This window comes from Mustela nigripes, chromosome 16 (genome assembly GCF_022355385.1).
Source record: "Mustela nigripes isolate SB6536 chromosome 16, MUSNIG.SB6536, whole genome shotgun sequence".
Taxonomy (NCBI): domain Eukaryota; kingdom Metazoa; phylum Chordata; class Mammalia; order Carnivora; family Mustelidae; genus Mustela; species Mustela nigripes.
Genome location: NC_081572.1, coordinates 419747 through 446818, shown reverse-complemented (window position 1 = coordinate 446818; position 27072 = coordinate 419747). Strand labels below are relative to the sequence as shown.

Genomic DNA, 27072 nt, shown 5'->3' with positions numbered 1-27072 from the left:
GGAAGCTCGCCGCCAGGAAGATCCTGATGCCGGAACTTCGGCAGCCAGAGGACCAGGGGACGGTGGCATGGCAGGTGTCTGCAGGCCCGGTGAGAGCCCCGGCGGGGCTGCAGCAGTGGGCCTTCTCTTGGGCGGACTCTAAGACCCCCCCATTCACCAACTGTTGCCCCTGCCCCTCGGGCGCACGTGGGGTTAGAATCCAGTGAACATTTAGGATTTCGAGGCTGCTGCATAAGGCAAATGGTTTTAAAATTAATGCCCCAACCACAAAATGACCTGAAATCCACAAAAGCAAAATGTGGATGTATCAATAAATTAATGTCATAAAAATCGAGTTACACGCGAGCGAGCCTTGTACACAGAATACATCTGCAAGTATGATCAAGCCAAGTTCAGCAGTAACTGAATAGTAACGGGACGACACTCCATGACCAAGCCGAGTGGGGTTTATCTCGGGACGGCAAGCTTGGTCGAGCCACCGGAACCAGTGGGATTGATTCACGTGAGCAGAACAGACGATAAACAAAGTGATCGCTTGACAGATGCAGAAAGACCACGTGACGAAACTGCACGCCCACGCCCAGTGATGTGAACCCGGGTGAGTGCCTCGGGGCTCCCCGCTGCCCTCTGCCCTGCCAGCGCAGGGACTGAGCGGGCAGTATGGTTTCAGCAGGATTAAATGCTTAAAACAAGAAAAAAAAAAAATCTGTCTTTCTCAGAGAAATATACGGTCCCTACGGGGCACCATCTGTGATCCCAGACACAACCAGAAAGTGCTGGAAACACAGACGCATGAATGGGACTCCTACTCCGAATAAGAGAAAAACACAGTAGAATCACAGAGGATGTCAGCATGTGCACAATCAGTACGGACAAGGATGTAAGAAGAAAATGCTCAAAGGAGCAAATAAGGTTTGCCAAGAATCGGAAACCTGCTTTAGAACAAACACGTATGAAACAGAAAAGGCAGTTACAGGCTTTAACGCAGAACGGGCAGTGAAAGGTCATTAGTAGCAACAGTCAGTGATAGATTAAAATTACCCTATCAAAACAAAAAGGAGGGGCGCCTGGGTGGCTCAGTGGGTTAAGCCGCTGCCTTCGGCTCAGGTCATGATCTCAGGGTCCTGGGATTGAGCCCCGCATCGGGCTCTCTGCTCAGCGGGGAGCCTGCTTCCTCCTCTCTCTCTGTCTGCCTCTCTGCCTACTTGTGATCTCTGTCTGTCAAATAAATAAATAAATAAATCTTAAAAAAGAAAAAAAAGGAAAACCTAAAAGCTATATGAACAGGCCTAAGGACGGGTGAGTGGGACAACAGAAGAGCTGTTTCAGATGTGTACCTGATTCCCAAAAGTGGAGACAACAGAATTATTTCAGGAAACAATGGCTGACATCTTCACAAATTTGATGAAAGCCATAAATTGACCAATTCAAGATATTCAATAAGCCCCATGCATAATAAATTTAAAAACCACACTGTAGAGATACTGTATCCCAAGGACGAAATCAGGGGACAAACCATAAGGGACCCTCAGCCACGGGAAACAGACCGAGGGTGGATGGAGGGCCGGGGCTGGGGGCCAGGGGCACTGGGTGACGGGCATTGAGCGGGACACGGGATGCGACGAGCACCGGGGGTTGTGAGCAGCCGACGTGTCACTGACCTCTGTCCCTGCAACTGACAGTTCACTTGGTGTAAATTTAAAAAAAAAAAAGGGGGCGCGACTGGGTGGCTCAGTGGGTTAAGCCTCTGCCTTCGGCTCACGTCATGGTCTCAGGGTCCTGGGATCGAGCCCCGCATCGGGCTCTCTGCTCGGCGCGGAGCCTGCTCCCCCTCCCCCTCTGCCTGCCTCTCTGCCTGCTTGTGATCTCTGTCAAGTAAATAAATAAAAAATCTTTATAAAAAAAAAAAAACGAGTGCCCAGATGCTAACCTTGCGAGACAGGCCGCTGCAAGGTGCGCCCAGATCGGGGCCGCCCGAAGGGTGCACGTGCGTGAGAGCCGCACAGACCAGACCCTCTTGCAGGAGAGCAAAGCCGGCGAACAGTGCCCAGCGAGAGGTGCTGCTCTTCCGCCCACGAGCTGGTACAGAGACCACAAATACTCAAGACGCAGACGCAGCTCAGCAGAAGCAAACTGAAACCACCACCAAGCAGAAGAGAGACGGGAAACGTCCCTCCCAGCAACAGACGAAACACAGCCCCCGAGAAGCCGGGAAGACCCGAATGAGCCGTTGACAGGCTTATGCACGTGGCCACGGAGGCGTCCCCAACGTCCCACCTGCCGAGAACGGAGACCTGTCCTCGCCACCGAAGAGGACAGCGCCTGTGCTCGGAGCCCGGTCCCGCTGAGGCGGAGGCGGCCGGTGCCGGGCAGGGAGGGCGGCACATGTTGACAAGTGTGCAGACATGGACACAAGGATTGCTGTTCCCTAAAGGTCTCTAACAGCAAGAACACAGGTTAGCACCTCTGGGCAGCTGAAGTATGGCCCGACCCGTCCGCGAGCTTTCCAGCTGAGGAGCCGCTGCTGGAAACGAGCCGCCGCATCCCAGAGGCAGAGGCTGTGCGCGGGAGTGGCCTCCCGAGGGGCAGCCCGGGGCAGTTCCACTCCAGCTGGAGTCTCCCATCTGGCCTTTCCTACTTTACGGCTTTGTGAACTTCGACTATAAGCATCCTCTGACCCATTTCAAGGATCAAACTTCTGGTCCAAGTTCCCAAAGTGGTGTCGTCACTCCGATGCCTGTTCTAGAAAGAAGGGAGGTCAGGGCCATCTCACGAAGCCGTCTCTGTGTGGCCCCAGGAGAGGCAGGGGGCCTGTGGCGTCCAGCGGCAGAGCGTGCGGTGGGCTCCTGGTACTCCTCCGTCACCCACGGGCCGAGCGGGGCCAAGGGCTTCTGACTAGCGGGACAGCCCCACCTGGAGGGTGACGAGGCTGCCTCTGTGGCGTGGAAGGAAAGGCCGGAGGAAGACACCCGTCTGCGAGAGCACGGACAGGACAGCTCGTGAGCAGCGCCACCCAGGCAGTGACCGGATGTTGACACGGACCCCTGCTGCCCTGCCCAGCCCAGCCCCAAGTGGGGGACCCTGGAGGGAAACTTGTCTGTGTCCCTCTGATGCCCATGCTCGGGGCCAGCAGGACTCAGCCACGCGAGGAGACGGGAGGCGGCGGCCCCAGCTTCGGATCGGCGGTTATCACTTTGGAGAACAGTGTGGGCTCCGCTCTACAGGAGCCTTCAGAAGGTTCACCGGACAGCGCCCCGTGCGGGGGACACTGCTCCTCCCCACACCTCCCTAGAGGGGTGACTCAAGGTCACAAGCGCGGGCCTGGGTGGGTGCATGGTGTCGGACCGCCTCAGCCTTCCAGGCCCTGGACTCGCTCCGTGGGGCCCGTCCCGGGGGACAAATGGGGCCTTCACCATCCCGAGGGAAAACCCGCAGGGCCTACACCGGGGCTCCTCGCAGGTGATTTCGTGAAGGATGCAAGGTCATGCCCGGCGTGGTGGAGCCAGGACCACGCTCTCACACTGGACTCTCCTAGGCCGTGCTAGAACGTTCCGGGTGTTCCAGATGGCGCCTCTCTGTTGTCCCCCCTCCCCCCGCCGCCAGCACTGCAGCCGTCTCCACGCACGGGGTCGTGGCTGTGGTTTCTCACACAAGTGCTTCCTGGTTTCCCGCAGTTTCCTGACACACCAGAGACTCTCCTGGGGGAAACGTGACCTAGTAATGGTACAGATGTGAGGACCCTCCGGGCCTCTACGCACGGTTGGGGCTGACGTGTCCCAGGGGCCACCCCAACACGGACCGGGTGCCTGCCCCAGAGGGAGTCCCGTGTGCCACCGCGACACCGGGCACAGCTTGTCCCCCAGACCGTACACAGTGCCACCGAACGCGACGCTCTTCACCGCCCCTGCTCACAGGCGGGAACGCCGACGCCGGAGGAGGTCCGCAGATTTGAAAACTAGGGTTTGGTTCTATAACATACAATTCTTCTCCCCTGACGGATACAGAGTACAACAAAATTAGTCACTTTTATTTAAAAGAAACATTACAAATGAGTGCAAAATTAAACTTCATGATTAAATACACACAGAAGTACATGCATGCTGTACAGTGGGACCCACACACAGGTTAGCGGATTACCGACAGTAAGAGAACCGGCAGGACGCGGCGCCGCCGCCACAGACTTTCAGTGTTTGCAACCTGAAATCAAAACCGAACAACTGAGTTTCTTTAGAGGGAATTTCAGAAAATTACATACACTCCTCTGGGAGTACTAACAATACAGAGCCCATAACCTGTTTCAGTCACCAAGTGTTAGAAAACATTCCCGTGCCTCTCCCTCTCAGAGCCCCAGCGGAAATGACTCGGGCGGACGGCGGGGCCGCGCCCGGCTGGGCCTCCCGCTCCTGCCCAGACGTCAGGCCTGCGCCCCGCGATGCCCAGCCTCTCCCTCCACATCCTCTAAATTAAGTGACGCTTTCCTCGGGGACTGATCCTGACGGTCTACGTTGTTCCTCTGCTCCCTGCACACTACGGGGAAACGCGGGCGGCCTGCGGGACCCACAAAGCACTGTGCTCGCCGCGGGCGCCCAGCCTGGGCCTCCGTGCCGACGGCTCCGACAGACCGACGGGGACGGCCGCAGCACGGGCTCGCGACAGGCACGGGGAGACGCCCACCCTGTGCGAACGCGGCCGGCTCTCCTGGCTTCCGCGAGAGGAGAGAAGGGACTCCTTTCTCCTTCCCTAAGGCTGCTGCTGGTACTACTGCTCTACGTTAAAATCTGGTGGTGACGTAAGAACTCACACGGACACGGTTCGTTTCCCCGTTAGACTCAGTAGAAATGACGGAACCTGTTGCCAAGACAAATGTCCGTCCGTCCTTTAGTCAACCCAGTCCCTAGGTGTGCACGGAGCCCCAGCGCATGGGGGCACGGGCGGGAGGGCGCGGCGGAAGCACAGAAGCTAGCATCACAGCTCAACTACAGGTCGCGGGCCAGCAGTCGGGCCCGGGCAGCTCAGAGCCACTGAGTGTCTACACTGCCTTGATGATGATTCGTTCTTTAATACTGGAAATGGGAAGCCCTGCTCAGGAAAAGAGACAACCACAGAATGGCTTCAGGACCAAGGGCCCGGGGCAGTCCTCTGGCCGCTGACCCATGAGGCCCAAGGGCCCTGGCACCAGCCCCAGCGTCTGAAGGGCACACTCAGTGCTCCGGAGCGGCCGGCCGTGGGTGCTGGTTGCACTCGCAGCGGAGTCACAGCTTGTCATCGGTCATTTCTAGAAACTGCGCGTAGACGTCCCGGATGCACTCCCCCTTGGGGTTGAAGAGGAATTTGTAGTAGCTGCCGTCTGCACAAATCGCTGAGACAGAAGGAGACCGTTTCACTCACGCGGCTTCTGCCCTCGACGTCAGCAACAAGCAGTCCTCACTGAGCTCAACTCTAAATGGCCTTGCTCTGGGCAGCAACCCAGAGTGAATCTGGGGAGCAAGGGACCCCCCACTCCCGGCTGAGCACACGCGTGGCCAGGAACCCCGGCTGTTCTGGGTGGTGCCCGCATTCGACTTAGGTATGCCGGCATCTGGTCATCGGTTCAAACACCACATGACCTGCCCCTGCCACAACTTCCTAGGAAACCCCAGAGGGCGGGAAGGGGGCCGCTGTCACCCACACGGCCGCGCCCCAGCAGAGTGAGCACGGGGCGGCCAGCCCAAGGACCACTTACCAATGACGGCATTTGGCTCTGTTCCAAAGGCACAGATGCACGGAGAGCCTGAGGGAACCTGAAACTTGGAAAAACTCCACTTGGAACTGAAGTACTTTGGAAGGAAACTGGCTGAGGCCAGACTAGGAGGGCAAGGAGAGAAAAGGCGGTTACGTCTCCGTAAGAAGGTGGGAAAGTGGCTCTCATGGGGCCTGAGCCCAGACACTTCAAATTCTGTTTTTCCTTTACTTTTACTTCTCACGTGGAAAAGAGCAAAGTGCTTACAAATGACTTTATGGTAATCCCAGGAAACACCGGTACCGGAAGGGGCGCAGAAGCACGGCAAACGTGAGGACACGCACCAGGGTTTAGGTGCGAGTCCTAAATCCCAGGGAAGGTGACTGAACCCTAACTGGACTCTGGGAAAGGAGGTAAAAATGACGCGCATGTCCACATCAGATACCGTGGACCCCAAACAATGCACCGCTGAGGGACTCCAACCCCTGCAGCTGAAACCCTGTGTCCAACCACTGACTCCCCAAAAACTTAACTCAGGGTCTACTGTTGACCAGTAAAAAATGGTCGGCTCACCCCTTCCGTGCGTCCTGTGTACCACACATCCCACAGTCTTACAAGAAAGCTAGAGAAAAAATCCCAAGGAAGAGAAAAATCGATTCATGGCACTACCCTGTACCACGTGTGGCGGCCTGTGGACGTCACACCTGTGCCCCATCCCACAACTGAGTGACCGCACGTCTCACGCAGTCGCCTGAGGGAGGGGCTTGTCCTTTTACTGCGGGACCCACCTGGACTGTTTATTCCTTTTCGGATCTTCGGCAGCAAAGACGTGCACTGTGCCGTGGTCACTGGACACACAAATGAGGGACGCGTCCGGGTTGAAGTTAATGCTGCAGAGAAATCAGAGGCCGCTCTGCTCTCATGTGGATGCAGAGAAGCCCCCAACCGCAGCGCCAAGCCGCCACGGGAGCCGGCGCCTCGAGCCCTGGTCCCTTGACTCCCACACAGCGGCCCGCGGCGCTCTCCACGGAACCAGAGGGTCCACGCTGGGGAGCAGCTTCCTGTGGCCACCCCTCCTCACCACTCAGGGGACACCCCTGGCCCCTGGAGGGGCAAGCTGCGCTCTGGAGGGGGCGTCCCTGGGGCTGGGCAGGCCCCCACCCTGGCTGGAGAGGCCCTGAGAAAAGACACAGAGAGCCCCCAGAGGGCTCCACGGGCACAGGCACTAAGTGCAAGTTCATGACGTGTCTATCGTACAGACCCAAATGCCACCCAGCACTCGCAAAGGCCACAGACACAAAGCACGAAAGCCCACCCCAGCAAGGGGTCCCCCACGGCAGGGCCGCAGACCCCGAGTGATTACAGATGAGCTAAGAAGGTCTCTGGGTGTGTCTTAGAATACCACGGAAAAATCAGCTGGAGGAGCAGTGGCAAAGAAATAAAGCTGGCCAGTACTGACGAGCATGGACGCAGGGTCCGTGACAGTTAATGACATTCTCTGTAACTTCCGTCTATATTCCCATGATAACAATTTAAAGTTCTTCCTAATAAAACAAGCTGACACCAATTCCCTAAGAGCAGGCAGAGGCCCTGATTTTCCCTCGGTCCAACAGGCGGCATTTCAATGCCAACAACCCAAAGCCACGGCCTCTGAGGGCAGACGGGGCGGGGCGGGGGGGGAGGTACTTTCTTACCAATAAATATTGGCTGCTTGAGATCCTCTCCGTAGCTCCTGGATTAAATGCCCTGATGAAGTATCAAATATTCTTATAAGGGTCCCCTTTGAAAAACAGTGAAGTGTTTTATTATCATTCACAACCTTTTAGTTTTTTGAAATGAATATTATACTCACAAACCCATTAGCCCATACAACCCCTTCCCAACTCACCCTCATCTAAACTCCACTTCTCCCTCCACTATACCCGAGAATAAGCTGGTGGCTCTTCAGTCCCACAGCCCTGGGTAGGAGGAGCCAGAGCCCTGGGTGCCAGCCCTCCGCTAACCCCCGCCTCCCCTGCCCCAGAAATGCCTGAGGGAATCCACAGCCCGGGCAGGCATGTTCCTGGAGGGCTACTGTTCTCGGTCTAGAGAAATGACATCTTCATGGTAATTCCCGTGGCCAGTTAGAAAAAGGAACAGTGACTCTGCTGTCAAAAATATGAGGCTTCATCAAGAAAAATGACTTTTCAATGGTCTATGTCAACTCCAACTGGATTCCAAGAGAAGGTGGCCATAACCCATAAGGAGTCAGAAGCCACAGGGAAGGGCCGGCTTCCCACAGGGCCACACTCTAGGTCGCTGGGAGGACGGGGTTGCGGGGGCAGGTGCGCAGCTCGCAGGGGAGGGGCGCGCACTTACTTTCTCGGATGCGGTTGCAATTCTTGTTCCCTGCAGGTTGAGAGCCACACAGCTCAGGATGCCCTCGTGGGCCGGAATGTCCACCGGCGGCTTCTCGGTACTGGCCAGGTCCACGAGCTGCACATGGCCCGTGTGCGTGCCCGGGAAGGCCAGAAGGGAGTTGTTACTGTTGGGGCACAGGACGCAGAGGCCTGATCGGAGATGGAGAGAACCCATCAAGCATTCACGACTGTCTACGAGCCTCTGCCTTACCCCAACAAAACCCATTCTGTCTTCCAGCTCACGAGGGGGAAAAAAAATACCTAAGACTTACTTAGGTGTTTTCATTTTTTTTTTTAATATTTTATTTATCTTAGACAGTGAGAGAGAGAGAGAGTGTGCAGGGCGGGCAGGCGGAGGGGCAGGGTAGAGGGAAAGTGGGATTCTCAAGCAGGCTCCCTGCTGAGCCCAGGGCTCAAGGTGGGGCTCGAGCCCATGACCCTGAGATCATGACCTGAGCTGAAACCAAGAGTCAGATGCTTAACTGAGCCACCCAGGCACCCCCAGGGTTTTCATTTATATCAGAATCACAAAATCTTTTCCTCAGGTAGTAGAGGGCCAAACAAAGCTAACCCTGCAAGACTGCCTCATAACCGGACCATCTGCTGAACATGTTCCTAAATAAACTTTGTCAAATATCCATCTTCCGTGGTACTAGCCACTGAGAATACAAAATTGTGAAGTATAAAAACTCCATTAACAATGGCATAAAATCCCAAAATACTTAGGAATAAATAAAACAGTGCTGTATAAGACTCTGTAACACAATGTAGAAGAAAACCAAATTTCTGACGGACAGAGAGCTGATCGGACCTGACCTACTGTGGTCACGGCTAGAATCGACTCTGCCCGCAGGTCACTGTGGTCACAGTCAAGCTGTCTGCAGGCTTTCTGAACCAACCGACCGACACTAGACATTATAAGGAAAGGCAAGGTCCTAGAATAGCCAAACATTTTTTTGTAAAATAAGAACATCGGAGAACTCACACTACTGAGTTTTAAGATTTTAAGAATTATTTCAAAGCTCTAGATACCAATTATAATACTGACATAAGGACATATCACTGGAATAGAACAGAATCCAGAAAAATCTTACACTTACTTGATTAAAAAAAAAAAAGCACCAAGATAACTCAAGGCAGAAAAAAATAGTCTCCTTAACAAATGGTACCAGAAACTGGACAGTCATAAAGAAAAAGACAAATCTGGGCCTTTGCCTCACACCATAGGCAAAAAAATAGATTGAAGACCTAACTTAAGATCTAAAGCTTCTAAACACATAAAAGAAAATCTTTATTTTGCAAAAAAAACACAAACTGAAAATACCTGCAAAAGTGACAAAGAACTTATCTAGAATATACAAAGAATTCTTACAACTCAGTGAGAAGGTAAACAATGTTAAAACAGGAAAAGATGTGAAGGTGCCTCATAAAAGATGTCTGAAGGGCAAAAAGCACAAGACAAAGAGCTTAACACCGCCGGTCCTCAGAGAGCTGCAAACGAAACCCCAGAGACATACCATTCCCTCGGTCACGGCAACGCCCCACGTTCAAAAGAGGGACAGTACCGAGCGCTGGGGCAGGGGCTGCTGCGATCAGCAATCCTGGGTCCCTGTTAAGTTCAGATCACGGATCTCCTGGTGCGGGTGCAAGAGGACCCCGCATCTCTAGACAACAGCTGTGGATATTGTATCAACGTGGACGCAGTGTCCCAACACCATCTCCAGTATTCACCCGAGAGAAACAGAACAATTCCTCCAGGCGAAGACGTGTCTGCGAACATTCGCACCGACGTCTGTTCGCCATGCTCCGAACGCTGGAGGGATAAACGATCCGGCAGATGCAGACTGTGCAGTGTCACGTGGCGGTAAAGACAAGAGGAAGAACACACACCCGGAAGAGCCTGAGGTCCAGGAAGCGAAAGGGAAGACCCGAACCCAACCGAGAAGGCAAAACCTAAAGGCCAGGTAGGGAAGGGGCCACCCGAACTCTTCTCCACTATGGTGGCAATTACACAGCTGCTCAAAGTGACTAAATATTATCCAACCATATCGTCAAAATGAGTGAGTTGTATGGATATTCTAGCTCAATAAAGCCAGAGGAAAAACACTAAAAATTTTAAAAAGAAATTAAGGTGCTACAATGAGGAACAAAGTCACATGCAATCCTTGCTCTGGAAGAAAAAGGGAAGGAAACCCCTCAGAACTCAGTGAAAACACACGATTCCAAGGTCGCCCAAGGAGCTGCTGACCTCTTGACAATGACTGGCTGACAATGATGCGGGGGGGACGGGGACTCCCCTCTCTCTGCCCCGACAACAGCGGGAGAGGAGGTCTCAGCCTGGCAGGCCAGGTGCTGGTGTGAGAACATGGCCCGGAGAGCCCACCCGGAAGGCAGTGACCGGCACCAAAGGAAAAGGGTGCAGGAGGAAGAAAGAGAAGCCTGTCTCGGTCAGAGTGCCGCCAGCGGGTCTCAGGACCCGTCCCGCCACGGCAGTGCCACTCCGACAGAGAGACCTGCCACGGGAGAGGGCACCCGGCACAGGTCCCCACTGGACAGAACATGAGAGAGCAACTTCCATCATCACTCCTCTGCACTTCTTACCTTTAGGGTTATAGCAGGTTTCAAAGACATGCAACTGATGGGGGTTGTGTGTGAATGTGAACACCTTAATCATGGAGTCCAAAACAACCACAATTCTGGAAAGAAAAAAAAAAATCAGAATTCCTGTTCCCAAAAGCGAAACTCAAGCATTTTGTGATTTTTGTTCTTATCATTTGAAACTTGGAAATGGTCCAAAGAGCACAGACAGAAGGATCATTCTTGACTCAGCGCCCTGAGCAGGCAAGGTCTTTGGAGGTTGGTCACCTACGAGCCCCGGGGGAGGGGCCGGCACCGACGGACAAACGCCCCTCCCGAGCACCTGGGTACAGCGGACTAACGGACCTTCCTGAGGGTCAGGGACATTTTCATCAAATATTTCATCGAGAGTAAGAACCAAGTAGAGTACGCAGAGCAGGAAGTATTTTTTTATACGCTTTTAGATAAATCTGGATAATTCGGAAGGTCCTTGGATTTGGCTCCAGGATTTGTGTTATTAGGGACCCATCAACATTACTGGAAGCCACAACCTACCTAAGAATGTGGGTATGACAGTCCCTACTCCCTGTCACCTTGTTCAACATCTCTGCCCTCCCACATCGGAGTGTAAGATGTAAATAACACCAAATTACAATCCAAATTAATGAAACTCTATCTTGCTGAACTTAACAGTAAAAACTTCTATGTTCTCCTAAACACCATAATGGCAACGGCTAAGAGGAGCCTGCTACTTCCAACAGGTGACAGCAATGCCGCCGTCTCGTTAATAAGGAGGCTCCGGATCTTCCAACTGGCAACCTTTATTGAGGCGGCGCGTGGCAAAGCTGGACTGGGAGCAGGAAGGCTCACGCCTTGTGTCCTCAGTGGGAACCTGCTGGACAGGGACTGTCCTCTGAGGGACTGAGGACCACCAGGGGCTGTGTCTAGGCACCGACAAGCCACTTCTAAGCGATCCGGGGAAGCCCGTAAAACGCACACCTTCTTTGCAGCAATTCGGAGAATGCCATGACCTTTGGGTCGTAAACTACAATCACCACATTTGAAGACGTGATTTTCCCAAACACATTCCTTCCTTCAATATGAAACTATCTCACCGTCTCCAGAGAAAGCGACTACTGCACTTTGAAAACTAAGACGGCAAACCTACCGATCTCGCCGCAGCTTCACTGCTTTGACTTCTGTAGAAAATTCTATTTCGATGACAGTCTTCTTCTTCAGGTCATCCCAGATCATCACTGCAATTCCAAGAGAACTTATGGGCGCACCAGTGCACAGGCAGCGGGGCCTCGCAGAAGCGTCCTGACCTCCCGGGTCTCTGAGCAGAGGGAGGTGCTGCTCCCCCACTGCCCCGTCTCAGACCCGGGGACCTGGTGGCCGCCACTCGCCAGGCTGTCTATGAGCGCGCCGCGCGCCCCATGCCCCCCGCCCGCCTCTTCCCTTCCAGCACCGGCCCAGTCTCCCCGCCGCCCCACGCGCACTCCTTCCTGCCAACCTCGCCTAGATTCGGGCAAACTTCTCCCCCCCCACTCTTTGCTCAGTTCCACCTGCCTGAGCCAAAAGCAGGCCTGACCACAGCTCCTCCTGGACTTCTAGAGACACACCTGGATCAGGCAGAAAAAGAGAAGCTTCCGTGTTCACGGGGGACAGCCTCGGCCCCAGCCTGACCGTTCCTGCTCGTCCGCCCCACCAGCTGCACGAGCCGCCGGCATTACACGCAGTGGTCACCGCACCCCAAGGGCTGAGAAAACTTACAGACAGCCTGAGGACGAGGACGGCGGCACTGAGCTGGGGACAGGAGTGGGGACTGCTCTAGCTTCTGCACCTTTCTCTCACAAAGCTGTCTAGGGGGCCGTGAGGTCAGGGAACGTAAGCTTCCTCAGCAGGCCGTGGGCTAGGGGCCCCAGGGTAGAAGGCGATCAGTGTCTCCCCCAAAAGTCCTGACGCCATGACCACCACGAGCCCTGGCGGTGGGGTTCTGGGGGGAGTTTTGCCAGAATGGACTCAGCGACCTCCACTTCATATCAAGAGATAACAACACCTACGAGAACTAACAAACTTTTATGGAATTATTTACTATTGAAGAGATTAAAATTTATAACCATTCAAAAACGGAGCAGACTTCTGTTGTCACCCCCTTAAAATGCCATCTTCATTCCCACAGCGGGCTCCCCTCGCAGTGCCCGGGAGCGCCAGCACGTCAGTACGTGGGGTGGGACCTCAGTCCATGTCCCTCCCTGAGACAATAACCCGCCCAGCAGAGGACGCGACCCTACAAAGCAGCTCGAAAGTAAGCTTCTGCGACCCAACACCACGTCTGCCATTCAGAACAGACGTAAACCAGCCCCGTCCAGAGAGAATCCCACAGAGGAGCCACGTCAACGGTGTCACAAATCCGAGTAAACTCGATTTTCAGAAATTTCTGTAAACAGCATGACAGAGCCCCAGAACCAGCAGCTCAAATTCTCACTCACAAAAGGAAAGTGACCAGACACAATGCCATGGATGCTAAGACAAAGCCACAGACCCAAGTGACCTTCAGCTCCCCGCGGTCTCCACGGGCTGCGAGCCAGCATCCTGGTGTGCTGGAAATTCGACATACACACCCAGGATTTGGCACGTCTGCCTTTTAATATAGTTCCTGGTAGCGAAAGGTAGATTCGGTAATTCTGAATTCTCCTCCTTCCGTCCTCTGAGCTCCTAAGTAAGAGGAGGCCTTGGAGCTCTGCCTCAACAGCTCTGTGGGCTCGGCCACAACCTGCCTGTCGCGCTGGGACGACCAGGCTCCTCTGGTCTCGTTCTACTGTCCTCCACAAACCGAAGACACGACTTCTTCACATTTCAACACCGTCTTAATTTGTAACTATTAAAATAGAGCAGATTCAAGCAGTGATTCTGAGGTTACTGAAAAACCCCGGTGCCACCGGCAGGGCCGAGCGCCCGACTCTCTTTCCTCATCAGTGATCACTAACGTGCGTCACGGCAAAGCCGGGCCCCAGCTGCAGGACTGGTGCCCGCCCCCAAGCAGCCGGGCAAAGGAATTCTGAGTAGGCTCCACACTCAGCATAGAGCTCAGCGTGGGGCTCAAACCCACAACTCTGAGATCAAGCAGCAGGTGCCAACTGAGCCTCCCTGGCACCCCCATCCCTGCACTCTGAGCACGGCGGCCTCTGTGTCGCTTCTGCACGGCCTTTCTGGACTCCCACGCCACAGGCTCCGCTGGCAATGTACCAGACAACAACCCAGGCTTTCTGCCCTTTAGCCCTGGTTGTGACAAGCTGGAGGGGTCCATGCACACCACCACGGGCAGTTCCACTCCCCAAGCCCACTCACGCTGTCCGCCAGGATCCTCTCAGGGCTGCAAGCCAGGGCCCCAGGGCCTACCAAGGGTCATCCAGGACTCTACACCTTTCCATGCTCACCTGACTCCCCCTGCCACACGTCTCAAGCAGACCTCCAGCTCACCCTTTCATCCAAAGGCACCTCCTGGAACCTTCCCTCCCTGCCCAATCTAGAAGAGAGCTATCCGCCCCTCCCTCCACCCCCACTCAGGAACCAATCACCAGCGGGTTCCAACCTCACAGCCCTCCAGGGCTGCGAGCTCACCAGCCCTTGACTCGGACAGTCCCACTTCCTTCTCTCTCCCTGTCCCTCCCTGTGAAGAAGGGCTCCCACTCTGCCATTTCCAGTCTCACATATGCCTCCAAACTAGAGCAGGCTGACCACACCCTCAGCCAGTATGCAAGACCCCCTGGGTCTGTCCTCACCCACCTCGGCCATCCACCCGCCCCTCTCCTGGTGTCACACCCTGCTTGCTTTCCTCCTAGCAGAGCCCTGGCTTTACAGTACGAAGTACAGGCCGTGGTTAGTAAAGTGTCTGTTTCTCCCTTACTTTAAAGGCCAGACCTTTACACCACAATCTCTCTGAACACCCAGAGACTTAGACACACACACCAAGAACAATACTCTTAAACCTAGAGCTGACGTGGTTTTTTCCTCTATGTGACAGCGAAATTGATGTTTCTGTGAGTCCATGGTTCTCGGCAGGAAAAATACCCTCCTAACCCTCGCTTTAAAATGAACACATAACATTCATGATACCAACCCACAGGTGTGTAACCAGAACAAAGCAGGGTCCAGAGGCATGGCACGGCCCCCGTTTAGCCAACATTAATTGAAAAGCACACGCTTTATGTCGATGGGAACAGGTGACCCTCGACAAGACTTTCTCTCTGGGTGCCTCTTGTTGGTGACGGGTCCTTCATACCCCACAGGGCCACCAGGGAAGAGCAAATAGAGCCGCGGACACCAAGACGCTCTAGAAAGTGCCCCATGTCACAACACGGGGGGCAGGACCCTTAAGCCCCCACCACTTTACCTTTGTTAGGGGGGTACTTCGGCTTTTTCCCACCACCGACTAGAGCTAAATAGTTGCAGCGAAATAACATCTCAACGTGGCCAACTCCGCCTTCCAGAAATTCTGAAATGAAATTGAAAAAATTAGTATGAATATTTTGCCAATTAAATAGAGAAAAAAGGGGAAACGTAACACTCGGTATTTGACTTTAATCTGCAATCTATACGTGACTGCCAACAGCAACGAGACTGCTGGCTGGCTAGCAGAGCGCTCTGGATTCCCCTCAGCAGCCCATCCTCATTTTGGGGATAAATGCTGAACACCCAGCACCCTACCAAGCCAACGTACCAAATGTATAAAATACCTCAAGTCATATTTTAAGGGGTAGCCCAAATCTCTAAGCTCTAAGAAAGCAAGCTTAATGTGGTGGCTCACTCGTTAAGCGTCTGCCTTCGCCTCAGGTCCTGGGATCTCAGTGTCCTGGGATCGAGTCCCACGTAAGGCTCTTTGCTCGGCGGGAAGCCTGCTTCTCCCTCTCCCACTCCCCCTGCTTGTGTTCCCTCTCTCGCTGTCTATCAAATAAATTTTTTTTTTTAAATCCTTAAACACCTCTTCCACTGGCTTGAAACGCTCAAAGATGCTGGTGAATTAACTTAAGAGGAAAACCTCAGCAGACTTCCAGATGTCCTCCACGACAAAGGACGACAAACAATGCTCACTGGGGAAGGCAATGGGAACCCAGGGAGAAGTTTGGGGTTCAGAGAAGCAAACCCCACTCTGAATGGTTTCTGGTGCAGAACAGGACCAGAGCGCACCTTGTTCTCCTAGCTCTGCACCCTGGTCAGCAGCGACCGGAGCTCGTCGCCCAGGAAGGGTACAGCAGAGGGCAAGTGAGGAAGCAAAACCTCTGAAAGGTAGAAGTCGACCAAAGATCAGCCACGGCCCTTCAAGATGGCTCCAAAGCTCATCCGCTGGCTCCGTGAGCAACGCAAAATTCAAGGCTTCATAGAAACTCCAGAAAGGACTGACTATCCCCCTGACCTGTGAGCGACACAGGACTGAACCGCACGGGTCCACTTTTACACAGACGTTTTTCAATAAATACAGTCTGATACTGTAAATGTATTTTCTCTTAAAGATTTTCTCAACAGTACTTTATTTTCTTGAGCTTACTTTATCGTATCAAGACAGTATATGATACACATCACATACAAAACATGTTAACTCTTACCAATAAAGCTTCCAGGCAACACCACACTACTAGCAGTCAAGTTGTTGCAAAGTCAAAAGTCCTACATGGGGGCACCTGGGTGGCTCAGTGGGTGAAGCGTCTGCCTTTGGCTCGGGTCCTGATCCCGGGGTCCTGCGATGGAGCCCCAGGGCGGGCTCCCTGTTCCACGGGAAGCCTGCCTTTCCCTTTCCTTCTCTCTCTGCCCTAGCCCTGCTTGTGCTCTCTCTCCCAAATAAATGAATAAAATCTTAAAAAAAAAAAAAAAAAGAAAGAAAGAAAAGAAAAGAAAAAGAAAGAGCCACATGTGGATTTTCAGCCGCAGGGTAGGAGGAGTGGGTTAGTGTGGTCGCTCCCAATTCCTGGTTGTTCAGGGTCAAGAGCAATGTTGTTCACATAAACATCTGGGGGTCTTTCTTCCAGGGTTTTCTTTCAGATAAAACCCTTTAGGTATAATTAATGAATCAAACAGTACTTGTCTGTATAAAATGAATACATTTTGCCAAATTACCCGACAAAAAGATTCTACCAACTTCAACTGTACCACTGAGGTCATGAAACGGCCACGGAACCGTCTGCTTCTCCACAGCCAAGCCAAAGCTACAGGCTGCCGTGTACCCCCCCACCCCACGACGAGCCACTCACTCCCTCCACCTCACAGCGCTTCCCGCTTCTCTCCAGTCCCTTCGTCCCAGACGTGCGGGGGGAGCACATGAGCACGCGGCCCATCAGACAGAATGAGGCCGAGGGCCCCCAGCACCCGTCACGTCAGGCAGGTTGCTGGACTGGGTCATGACAGGCATTGTGCACGACAGGTCCCCTCTTATCTCCAGAAGCCCGTCTTACACAGGACTGTGTCCCTCGCCCCGGCGCAGCACCGGACACTGGAGGCTCCCAGCCACCGCCCCGTGGGCTCGGGAACAGGCCTTCGCCAGCGTCCCCCTCAGTCATGTGCTGCTCCTTCTCGGTCCCTGTGTCCCCTCTACTTCGCCACATTTGGCTGCCAGCGCCCCACGTGTGAGCACTGGCCATGTGGAGGGAAACCTGGGTGACACGAAGACAGGAAAATGCCTGAACCCCTCTCCCACCTTGCAGGCTGTGCCAGCTCACCGAGCACTAGCTATACGAGTTCCAGGCACCTCTGCACCACAGAGAGCTCTGTTTTTAAATGAAAAGTGAAATTTTTTTAAAAAGTGAAATTAACTTCTTATGAGTATTTCTTGGGTTTCTATAATCACTGGGTATCCTACTTTACCCAAATGTGTCGTTCCTGGACCTTCTCCCTAGCATATGCACAGATGTGAATCCGAGGCCTACACCGGGACCCCACAGCGTGACCGTGAACTCCAGAGAGGCCGCCGTTCCAAACAGTCGCCCCCGGGGCCCCACGGCTTTCCTGCAGCAGAGGAGAGCGGCAAACCCGCCTGAGGTGTAATTAAGGTGCAGGACCCTCAGCCTGGGCGGGAGTTGGGAGAAAGCTGCCCCCAACGGCTCCCAGTCCCTGCTGGCGGTGGGGGCACCCGCCAGAGGCAGCGCACGTCCGGCCCCACCTACTCCGTGCCCCAGACACACGGGACGGAACAGGGCCCACAGCCCGGATCTGGGGTGACCACGGAAGAAGTGCAGGCACACTTCCTGCCTCCTCATTTAGGAAAGCAAACCGCAAGATAAAACAGGAACCAGATCCAGTCTGTTTTCTGGCACATTCTCAGTTGCCAGAAACGTAACAGCAGACCAACCTACAAGTGCGCAGGGGCGGACTGCTTAAAATACGCCGTCAAGAAGCACACGCTGCCCCGCCGTGACCGTTTTCAAGCTCACTCCAAGCTAAGCTTAGGGACAGACTTCCCCAGACACTGTTCAGCTGAGCAGCAAGAGGAAACAGTACTTGCCCTCAGCGCGAGAACGACAAACCCTTCTGGAACTTAGACTTTTAAATGCTTCTTCTCTAACATATATTTTTTTAGCTTATTTATTTATGAGACAGAGAGAGAGAGCGCGCGCAAGCAAGGAAGGAGTCGGACCGGGAGAGGGAGAAGCAGGCTCCCCACTGAGCAGGGAGCCCGATGCAGGACTCGATCCCAGGACCCCTGGATCATGACCTGAGCTGAAGGCAGACACTCAACTGACTGTGAGCCACCCAGGCGCCCTAACATATTTTTAGAAGAAATCCTCAATTTGTTATAAACATTTCATTAATTAGGAAATAGCTGTCAATATATTGCTAATGGTTCAACTTCAAAGTAACTCCTAAATTTCTGGGTCAATTTAAATAAAAAGTATTTGCAAGTGAAACTGTTTCAGAGTATTTTGTCACTATTCATCTATATAAAGTAGAGTTGTCTTAATTCACTAAGCAACCAAAAAAAATAAATAAAAGTCAGCCTGCTATAAAAGTCAGACTCCTACCACAGCCCACAGGGCTCACTGGCCCACTGAGAGCGCACGGCTGCTGGGCTGACAGGTTAGGAAGGCACGAGCTAACGCAGCACTCAGCACTCGGGCCCAGCTCTAATCTAGGTGTTTTCTGCATCTAATTCACTGATCTTCACGATGATCTTAGGAGGTAGACAGTTATCACCTTTCTTCTACACAAAGAAAGTGAGGCCGAGAAGGGGAGGCACTTGCCCAAGGTCACAGAGCAGTATGGCAAGGGGGCCAAGTCAGATCCCTCCCAAACAAAGTGGGCCGAGAACCTGAGCCCTTAACTACCAGCTACTCTGTGTGCCTCTAATAAACCCACGTTACACACCTCGACTTGCGAAGTCAACCCCTCCACGTAAAGCTCCAGGTACTGCTCCCAACCCCAGGGCTGCTGCACTAACACAGCATCTGACGAAGGGGTTCCGCTGTCAAAAAGACTTAGGAAAGCCCCTGACGCTGGGTCACTAGCTGTTGCCATGGAAGGCGGCTGCTGGCTGGAGTACTGAGACGTACGGACAAGACATAGTTCCAGCATCAGAAAACAGAACTTGTGCCTTGAATAAAGGCCAGAAGCACAGCAGCAGCAAGGCAAAGGGGTCCCCATCTTCTCGCACCCATCTGAGACCGGTCTGTGTCGGCTTTATTCTCCCAGCAAGCAAAGAGAGCAGGAAACACCAAAAGTGTAAGAAAAATACCTTGGAGTAAAAATAAATTGAAAAAATTCTACCTGTAACATTTACCAATTTTTCCTGTCAAATGGCAAAAGGATCACCATTATTTTAGTATTACCAAGAGAAGTCCTGATTCCACTCGAGAAGCTTCTGAAAACTTGTATTCCCCGAAAACATAACTCAAAACACGGAGATACGTAAACAGAAGCAGCTACGACTGACTGCTACAGACCGTATTTTCTAAGTGGTCATTTATCAGGAGTCAAGAGTCCCACGCACTGACTTACACCCATCACTTGAGTCCTCTCCAGATTCACATTCAGCAGGGAGAGAAGAGCTCGCACCAACGACCCCAAGCTCTCCCGCGGGAGCCAGCGAGACCTGAGAACATGGCCGAGACACAGGACGCTTCGAAGTGCGCATCCCCCGGAGAAATCAGAGCCAGGCCACATCTACTGGATCACCCCTGCACCCCGTCTAGGCCGGCACAGGGCCATGAACCTGTTTACTTCTTGAAACCAGCACCCTGTCTCCACCAGCTGCGGGATAAAATGCAGGTTTTCTGAAGTCTGGAGAAAGGGAAAAAGGGAGGAACTACTCTTACCTTGTTTCTCTTTTTCTTTTAGCGGGTCGGTGTTATAGACTCGGAATCCGTTTTCCATCCCACATGCAAAGCATCCTAAAGCATGAGAGAGAGACAGAGACATGAACCGCTGCAGTGGGACATCAGCCGAGGGCGCCCGGGCCCGAAACAGCAAAAGCAAGGGGTGTGGAGGAAAGAGCTCTTCCTAAGAGCTCTCACCGGTGCTCCGAGCACCCGGGTGTGGCCTGCCCAGACCCCAGCTCCCCTCCTCAGAGCTGCTACTCAATGACGTGCACAACCTGGCACAACGTTCTCAGTCACCTAATGTGAAAAAGAGCCCTTGCAGTCAGTCCGGCTTCCTCCTGCAGGGCCCTCCTCTGGCCTTGCTGAAGACCAGCTCCGCCTGAACACTTCATTCCCCGAGACGGCTTCACCGGCTACCTCCACAAGCCGTTCTGCCACCGCACATTTCCCTCAATACCTGCCTCTTGCTAACCCTCGCCACTGGCGTCCCCACCCCCAACCCACGTCTCAAGTGCTGTGTGTCAGACACCCAGCCCTGGAGCCACAATGACGGCCAAGTCCACCACGGCTGCGAGGGACCCACCCCAGCAAGTGTGGACACGGCGGACCAGGGCAGGGCAGGAAAGGGCTGCTGCAGCACGGCCTTCCAGAAAGTGGCCTGAGGTCTCCCATGACCTCCTCCCACCTGTAAACAAGCCTAACCTTGAAGCCCCAGTCACGGTCACACACCAGGTTGTTAACAGGCCAATTAACATCCACCGGAACAGCCAAAATGGTGGGAAATGCCAAGCAGGAAGCCCGTCTGGAGGCATGGGGGCTCTGACCCTGCTGGTGGCTGCCACCCTGGCGCAGTCTGCAGGATCTGGCACGACTCCTGGGCGCTCGACTCCTGGGCACACGCGCCATACAGAAACAACACAGGTGTGCAAAGGTGTGCATCTGATTGTTCACAGCAGCCCTCCCACAGCCTAACAGCCAAAAACTGGGAACCCACCCAAACGCCCCCCAACGGTAGCCTGAATTGATTGTGACACAGTCACACAAAACCGCTATGCGTCACGGAGGATGATCTACAATACTCGGCAATATGGAAAATGTCTCACGAACGTGATGTTGACTAAAAAAGCCAGGAACACAAGTGAAGTACAGAGACAGGCAAAACGAAACTACACCACCGGAAGTCAGGCTGGACAGGGCAGTGACTGGAAGGGGCAAAGGACGGCCAGGTGTGTTCAGGCTGGAAAACTCATCAAGCTGAACACTCTTCTGGGGCACGCACACTTTTCTGGAAGCACAGCAGCCTTCACTAAAGAGAAGGTATTACAAACACCAAAGGTTGGCAACCACTCTCTTAAGAAGTCTAGGCATCCGTCTGCAGCGACGTGGATGAACTAGAGGGCACTGTGCTGAGTGAAATAAGTCAATCATAGAAAGACAATTATCATACGATCTCCCTGATATGAGGAATTTGAGAGGCAGAGCGGGGGGGGGGGGGCAGGGGGGGGGGGGGGGGGGAAAGGGAAAAAGGAGGGGGTGGGGGGGGGGACAAACCATAAGGCACTCTTAACCTCACAAAACAAACCGCGGGTTGCTGAGGGTGTGGGGGGGAGGGTGGTTGGTGATGGATACTGGGGGGAGGGGCATGTGCTACGGCGAGTGCTGTCAAGTGTGTAAGCCTGAGGAGTCACAGACCTGCACCCCTGCAGCAAATAATATAGTAATAAAAATAATTAATAAAAAAAAGAAGTCTAGGCATCATCCTTGCTACGCTCACACAACTTTGTCCAACAGCTGGGGACCCCACAAGCCCCTGGGTCAGCTGGTGGGGGGCAACAGGGCACTGGCCTCGCTGCGGGGCTCTCTCCGACACACAGGCACACGGCGTCCCACGCTGCTTCCTGACCCGGTGCGTCGTCCAGTCGAAGGTTTGTGGCAGCCCTGCCTCCAGCAGCTCTACCCGCACCACTCCTCACGGCACTTCCTCACTCGTGTCTCCGTGGCACATTCTGATAATTCTAGCAAGAGTTCAGACTTTTCCATGAGTATGTTTGTTATGGTAACCTGTGATTAGTGATTATGACTCACTGAAAACTCAGATGGTAGTTAACGTTTTTTAGCAATTAAGTATTTTTTAATTAAGATATGTACATGGGCACCTGGGTGGCTCAGTCGGTTGGGCCTCTGCCGTCGGCTCACATCATGATCTCAGGGTCCTGGGATCAAGTCCCATGTCGGGCTCCCCCACTCAGTGGGGAGCCTGCCACTCACTCTGCTGGTGCTCTTTCTTGGAAATAAATAAAATCTCTTTTAAAAAAATTTAAAGTACAGGGGTGCCTCGGTGGCTCAGTCGGTGAAGCCTCTGCCTTCGGCTCAGGTCATGGTCCCAGGGTCCTGGGATCAAGCCCCCCATCGGGCTCTCTGCTCAGCGGGGAGCCTGCTTCCCCCTCTTTCTCTGCCTGCCTCTCTGCCTACTTGTGATCTCTGTCTGTCAAATAAATAAAATCTTTAAAAAAAAATTAAAGTACATACATTTTCACAATGACACTGCACACTTAACAGACTGCAGTATAGTATAAACATAATTTTTACATGCACTGAGAAATAAAAATATTCATTTGACTTGGTTTATTTTGACAGTCTCTCTAGCACAGTGATCTGGAACCAAACCTGCAGTATCTCTGAGGTGTGTGTGTACAGATTACTCACATATGGACCATATGCAAATACTACCACCACCTCCCAACCCCCCACCCCCACCCCTGTCCCACAGCTACAGTGAAGTGAGCCAAGGACAGCAGTCGATGGCCTCAGGTCTTGGTCCAGGCAGAATAAGCAAGTGTATAAAGGATCTATACACAAAAATGTGAGTTTCCCAAGGGAATAGAAAGAAAAATTATAGAAATGTACATCTCAACACTCAAGAGTCTCAAAAACCATTATGCCAATGATATTTAGAAGATTTAAGTTTGAACATTTAAAATTATGACTAGGGGCGCCTGGGTGGCTCAGTGGGTTAAGCCTCTGCCTTCGGCTCAGGTCATGATCTCAGGGTCCTGGGATCGAGCCCCGCATCGGGCTCTCTGCTCAGCGGGGAGCCTGCTTCCCCCTCTCTCTCTGCCTGCCTCTCTGCCTGCTTGTGATCTCTGTCTGCCAAATAAATAAATAAAATCTTAAAAAAAAAATAAGAAATTTAAAAAATCAGTATAACTAAAACCGAAATGTAATAAATTCAACTATCTAGCATAAATTTATAGGGAATTAACCTAAGGGTAACCAGAAGCTAAAGTATAAAGGCATATTTTTTTCCTTCAAAAACTAACTTGGTGGCTCAGTCAGTTAAATGTCTATGTTTAACTGGGGTCATGATCCTGGGGTCCTGGAAGGTCCGTGTCAGGCTCCCTACTCAGTGGGGAGTCTGCTTCTCCCTCTGCACCCCACGCCCCTGAGAGCTTGTCTCTATGTCTCAAATGGAAGAATAAAACCTTTAAAAAAAAAAAAAAAAAAAAAAAACCACTAACTTTACTTTTTTTAAAATATTTGAAAGAGAGATCACAAATAGGCAGAGAGGCAGGCGGGGCGGGTGCAGGGGGTGGAGGGAGCAGGCTCCCCGCTGAGCAGAGAGTCTGATGCACGGCTCAATCCCAAGACCCCGAGACCATGATCTAAGCCAAAGGCAGAGGTTAACCCACTGAGACACCCAGGCGCCCCACCCCCAACTAACCTTACTTACAATTTGTTAAAATGAAACGAGCTGGGCTTACAGAAGGATATATTTCAGACAATTGAAATGTGGTCTTTTAAGAACCACAGCTGTATTTTATTTATTTCTTGAGAGAGGGAGAGGATCCCAAGCAGACTCTGCTGGATCTCACGACCACGAGACGACCACAAGACCACCCCGAGACTACCGCTCAAGCCAAAACCAAGAGTCGCATGCCCAACTGACTGAGCTACAGAGGTGCCCCACACAGCTCTATTTCAAAAACAATCTGAAGGGGCTTGGGTGGCTCAGTGGGTTAAGCCTCTGCCTCCCACTCAGGTCATGATCCCAGCACCTGGGGTGGCTCTCTGCTCAGCGGGGAGCCTGCTTCCTCTCTCTCTCTCTCTCTCTCTCTGCTTACTTGTGATCTCTCTGTTGAATAAATAAAATCTTTAAAGAAAAATCTTTGATAAAACCTTTATAAACATATTATAATATTCACTGATTTCTTAAATAATCAGCATCATTTTGAGCCTAGAATACTATACTGAAGCTTAATTCAAAGATTCCTCACTCAGCATCAAGGCAGGTATCGTAAGAATGATTCTCTTGCATTAAATGACTTCAAGACACTAAGCTATTCACTTTTCTAGACACAGAAAGTATCACGAGTTTTTATGGTTACCTCTTCCCTCCCTTACTACCGGCTAGCCATCTCTTTCCACTGAAAACATACTAGTTTTTTAAAGATTTTGTTTACTTATTCATGGAGAGTGAGGGAGAGAAGCAGACTCCCCACCAAGCAGGGAGCCCGACATGGGGTTCGACCCCAGGATCATGACCTGAGCCGAAGGCTGAAATATGCTGAAAACATATTTCTTTTTTTTTTTTTTAAGATTTTATTTATTTATTTGACAGAGAGAAATCACAAGCAGGCAGAGAGGCAGGCAGAGAGAGAGGGGTAAAAGGCTCCCCACTGAGCAGAGAGCCCGATGCGGGACTCGATCCCAGGACCCTGAGATCATGACCTGAGCCGAAGGCAGAGGCTTAACCCACTGAGCCACCCAGGCGCCCCCTGAAAACATATTTCTTAAGGAGTTGTTCTATCACTATTAATTCCTTAAAGAGCTCTCAATTATTATCAATCAAACCCATTAAAAAACCTACTGGCAGGTGCCTGGCTGGCTCAGTGTGGTAAGCCTCTGCCTTCGTCTGGGGTCATGATCGCAGGGTCCTGGGATTGAGCCCCAGGTCCCTCTGCGCTCAGCGGGGAGCCTGCTTCCCCCTCTCTCTGCCTACTTGTGATCTCTGTCAAATCAATCAATCAATCAATCAAAACACCTTACTGGCCCTTCTCTAGTAATCAAACCCAAAAGTGTTCAGCTACGTAACTGCCCCATGTCCGACATCTGACCTCAGACTCATACCCCACTCGTAACATGTTCTCCCACAACCCCTGCAGGCCGGCTCAACCCAAATCACCTTCTGTGGCTCGGCACCCACTCCTGTCCCAAATCGTCCCCAGGCCTCACCGCCTCCTCCGACAGCCCTTCCTTCCGTGACCTCGAAGACTGGAAGGAAAGTCGCCCTCCTGCGACGACGCGACGTGAGCCTGACCCGCTCGCCTCTCCCCCCCGCCACCTTGCTCTCCCCGGCTCTCCTGTGACACCACAGTCGGCACCTGTGGGCAGGCTGGACCGGTCCCTCGATCCCTCCGAGCACAGCACGCAGTCGGCGCAGGCCACGCACCGCCGCGCACCCCCGTCCGCTTAGAGCCGTGTCCACGAGGCGGGCCCTACAGCACCACCCGATTCTCTCCGAAACGAAACTTCCTCGGCGGCCAGGGAAAGCTCCGCAGGTCTGTGCCTGAGCCGCAGCGGCCACCGCTTCCCCCGCGCGAAGCCGGCAACGCTGCCGCGAGAGGCCGCCCCGCGCCCCGCGCCCCCTCCGCCCCCGCGTCCAGCGGCCTCGGCTGCATTCCGAGACGCGAAAACAAAACGCGCTTCCCCCAGCCAAGGCCCTCGAGGTCCGGACACAAGAGCAAAAACCGCGAGGGGAGTTCGGGGACCCTCCTCTCCAGCGAGGACGCGCACCCCGCCGGCCCCTGCCCGCCCCGTCCGCGAGCGCGGCTGGGGACGACGGGGTTTCCGCCGCCGCAGGCCCTCGGCGCGCGGGAGACGCAGCGGCCCGAGCTAGGCCGTGGGGAGCCCCACGTCGCGCGCCCGGCGAGAGCCCGCGGAGGAGGCGGACCGAGGAGGTGCGGCCGTCGACGGGGCTCCAGAAAGGCCGGGGCGAGGGACCCGCCCCGACCTCGGCCCGCACCCCCCGCCCGAGCGGGAGCGGCGCCGGCAGGGCCGGGGCGCGAGGCCGGGACGAAACTGGGGGCGGCAGGGTCAAGGGCCGCCTTGGGGGGAGGGGACCGGTGCGGAGGGGCCGTCCGGTCGGGGGCGGCCGGGCCGGGCAGTGTCAGGCAGGGGCCCGGTCGGGGGGCGTCTACGGAGGAAGTGGGCCGGGTCCGGAGGCTTCGGGGGAGGGGCCGGGCCGGGCCGGGGGGGCGTCGGGTCTGGGGCGTCCGGGGCAGGGCCGGCCCGGGGGGGGGGCTCCGGAAGAGGCCGACGGAGGCCGGGGCGCGCGGAGCCCCCTCACCGTGGTCCTGGTTGAAGCCGGCATAGAGCAGCCCGTTGCCATGGGGGTTGCACGGCAGGAGGTTCATGGTGCCGCCGCGAAGAGTCCGCTGCTCCTCAGCGCCGCATGCCCTCGGGAGGCCGGACGCTAGGGTCCAGTCTGTCCGGCCGAGGCCGCCGCGCCGGAAGCGAGGGGCGGACGTGCGTGCGCGCGCAGCCAGGCAGCCGCGGAGCGCCGAGCGCATCCACCTGGGCCCCGCCGGGAGCGCCGAGAACGTCACGTGCGCGGGGGCGGGGCCTGTGCGGAGGGAGGCGGGCTTGGAGTAGAGGGGCGGGGCAAGACGGCAGGGGGCGGGGCAAGACGGCAGGGGGCGGGGCGGGTCTGGGGCGGAGAAGCACCTACCGCGTCAGGAGAGACTGGAGGGCGAGCCGCGGGGACAGCGGACCGGGTGCCATTCAGAGGCAACCGCGCCCCACCCCCGTCCTTTGCCCCATGTATAACAAGAGCCGCCCAGGAATCGTGGAAATGAGAGAGACTTTTTCTTATTTTTAATTGACTGAAGAGATGAGTATTTAAAATAGTAACAAGGCATCGTAGGGGGTTTTAAGTAAAATGTACACAAAAACCGAAAAATGGTTGGAAGTGAGGAAGTGGAAGTAAGAAGAGGTGTAGACCCCCCCATACAAACCTCCACAGGACACAGCCCCCCACCCCACCCCATCCCCCCACCCCTCCACCTCCCGCCCA

General features: G+C 53.9%; 1 protein-coding gene across 2 annotated transcripts; it reads right to left on the bottom strand.

Annotated features, from left to right (window-relative positions):
• Positions 1–3999: 3999 nt before the first annotated feature.
• WDR45B (WD repeat domain 45B) lies at positions 4000–26544 on the bottom strand. Of its 2 annotated transcripts, none has more exons than XM_059380487.1 (10): positions 26347–26544; positions 19998–20072; positions 15092–15193; positions 11864–11951; positions 10720–10814; positions 8078–8268; positions 7414–7499; positions 6508–6609; positions 5723–5844; positions 4000–5359 (listed from the first exon to the last, which is right to left on the bottom strand). In XM_059380487.1, exons 1-10 carry the CDS (start codon positions 26411–26413, stop codon positions 5253–5255), a joined length of 1035 nt encoding a protein of 344 aa, XP_059236470.1. In that variant the 5' UTR covers positions 26414–26544; the 3' UTR covers positions 4000–5252. The 2 variants fall into 2 exon arrangements, with proteins under 2 accessions (XP_059236470.1, XP_059236468.1); XM_059380485.1 differs by lacking the exon at positions 26347–26544 and adding an exon at positions 21846–21996.
• Positions 26545–27072: the final 528 nt, after the last annotated feature.

Bases quoted from the DNA above. Each gene is read 5' to 3' on its own strand.
- WDR45B (XM_059380487.1), bottom strand. From the start codon at position 26,413: ATGAACCTCCTGCCGTGCAACCCCCATGGCAACGGGCTGCTCTATGCC. The intron at 20,073-26,346 runs GTGAGGGGGCTC...CTCATGCTTTAG, and splicing joins CGGCTTCAACCAGGACCACG to GATGCTTTGCATGTGGGATG. The intron at 6,610-7,413 runs GTAAGAAAGTAC...ATTTCTCTGCAG, and splicing joins CAAGCAGCCAATATTTATTG to CATTAACTTCAACCCGGACG.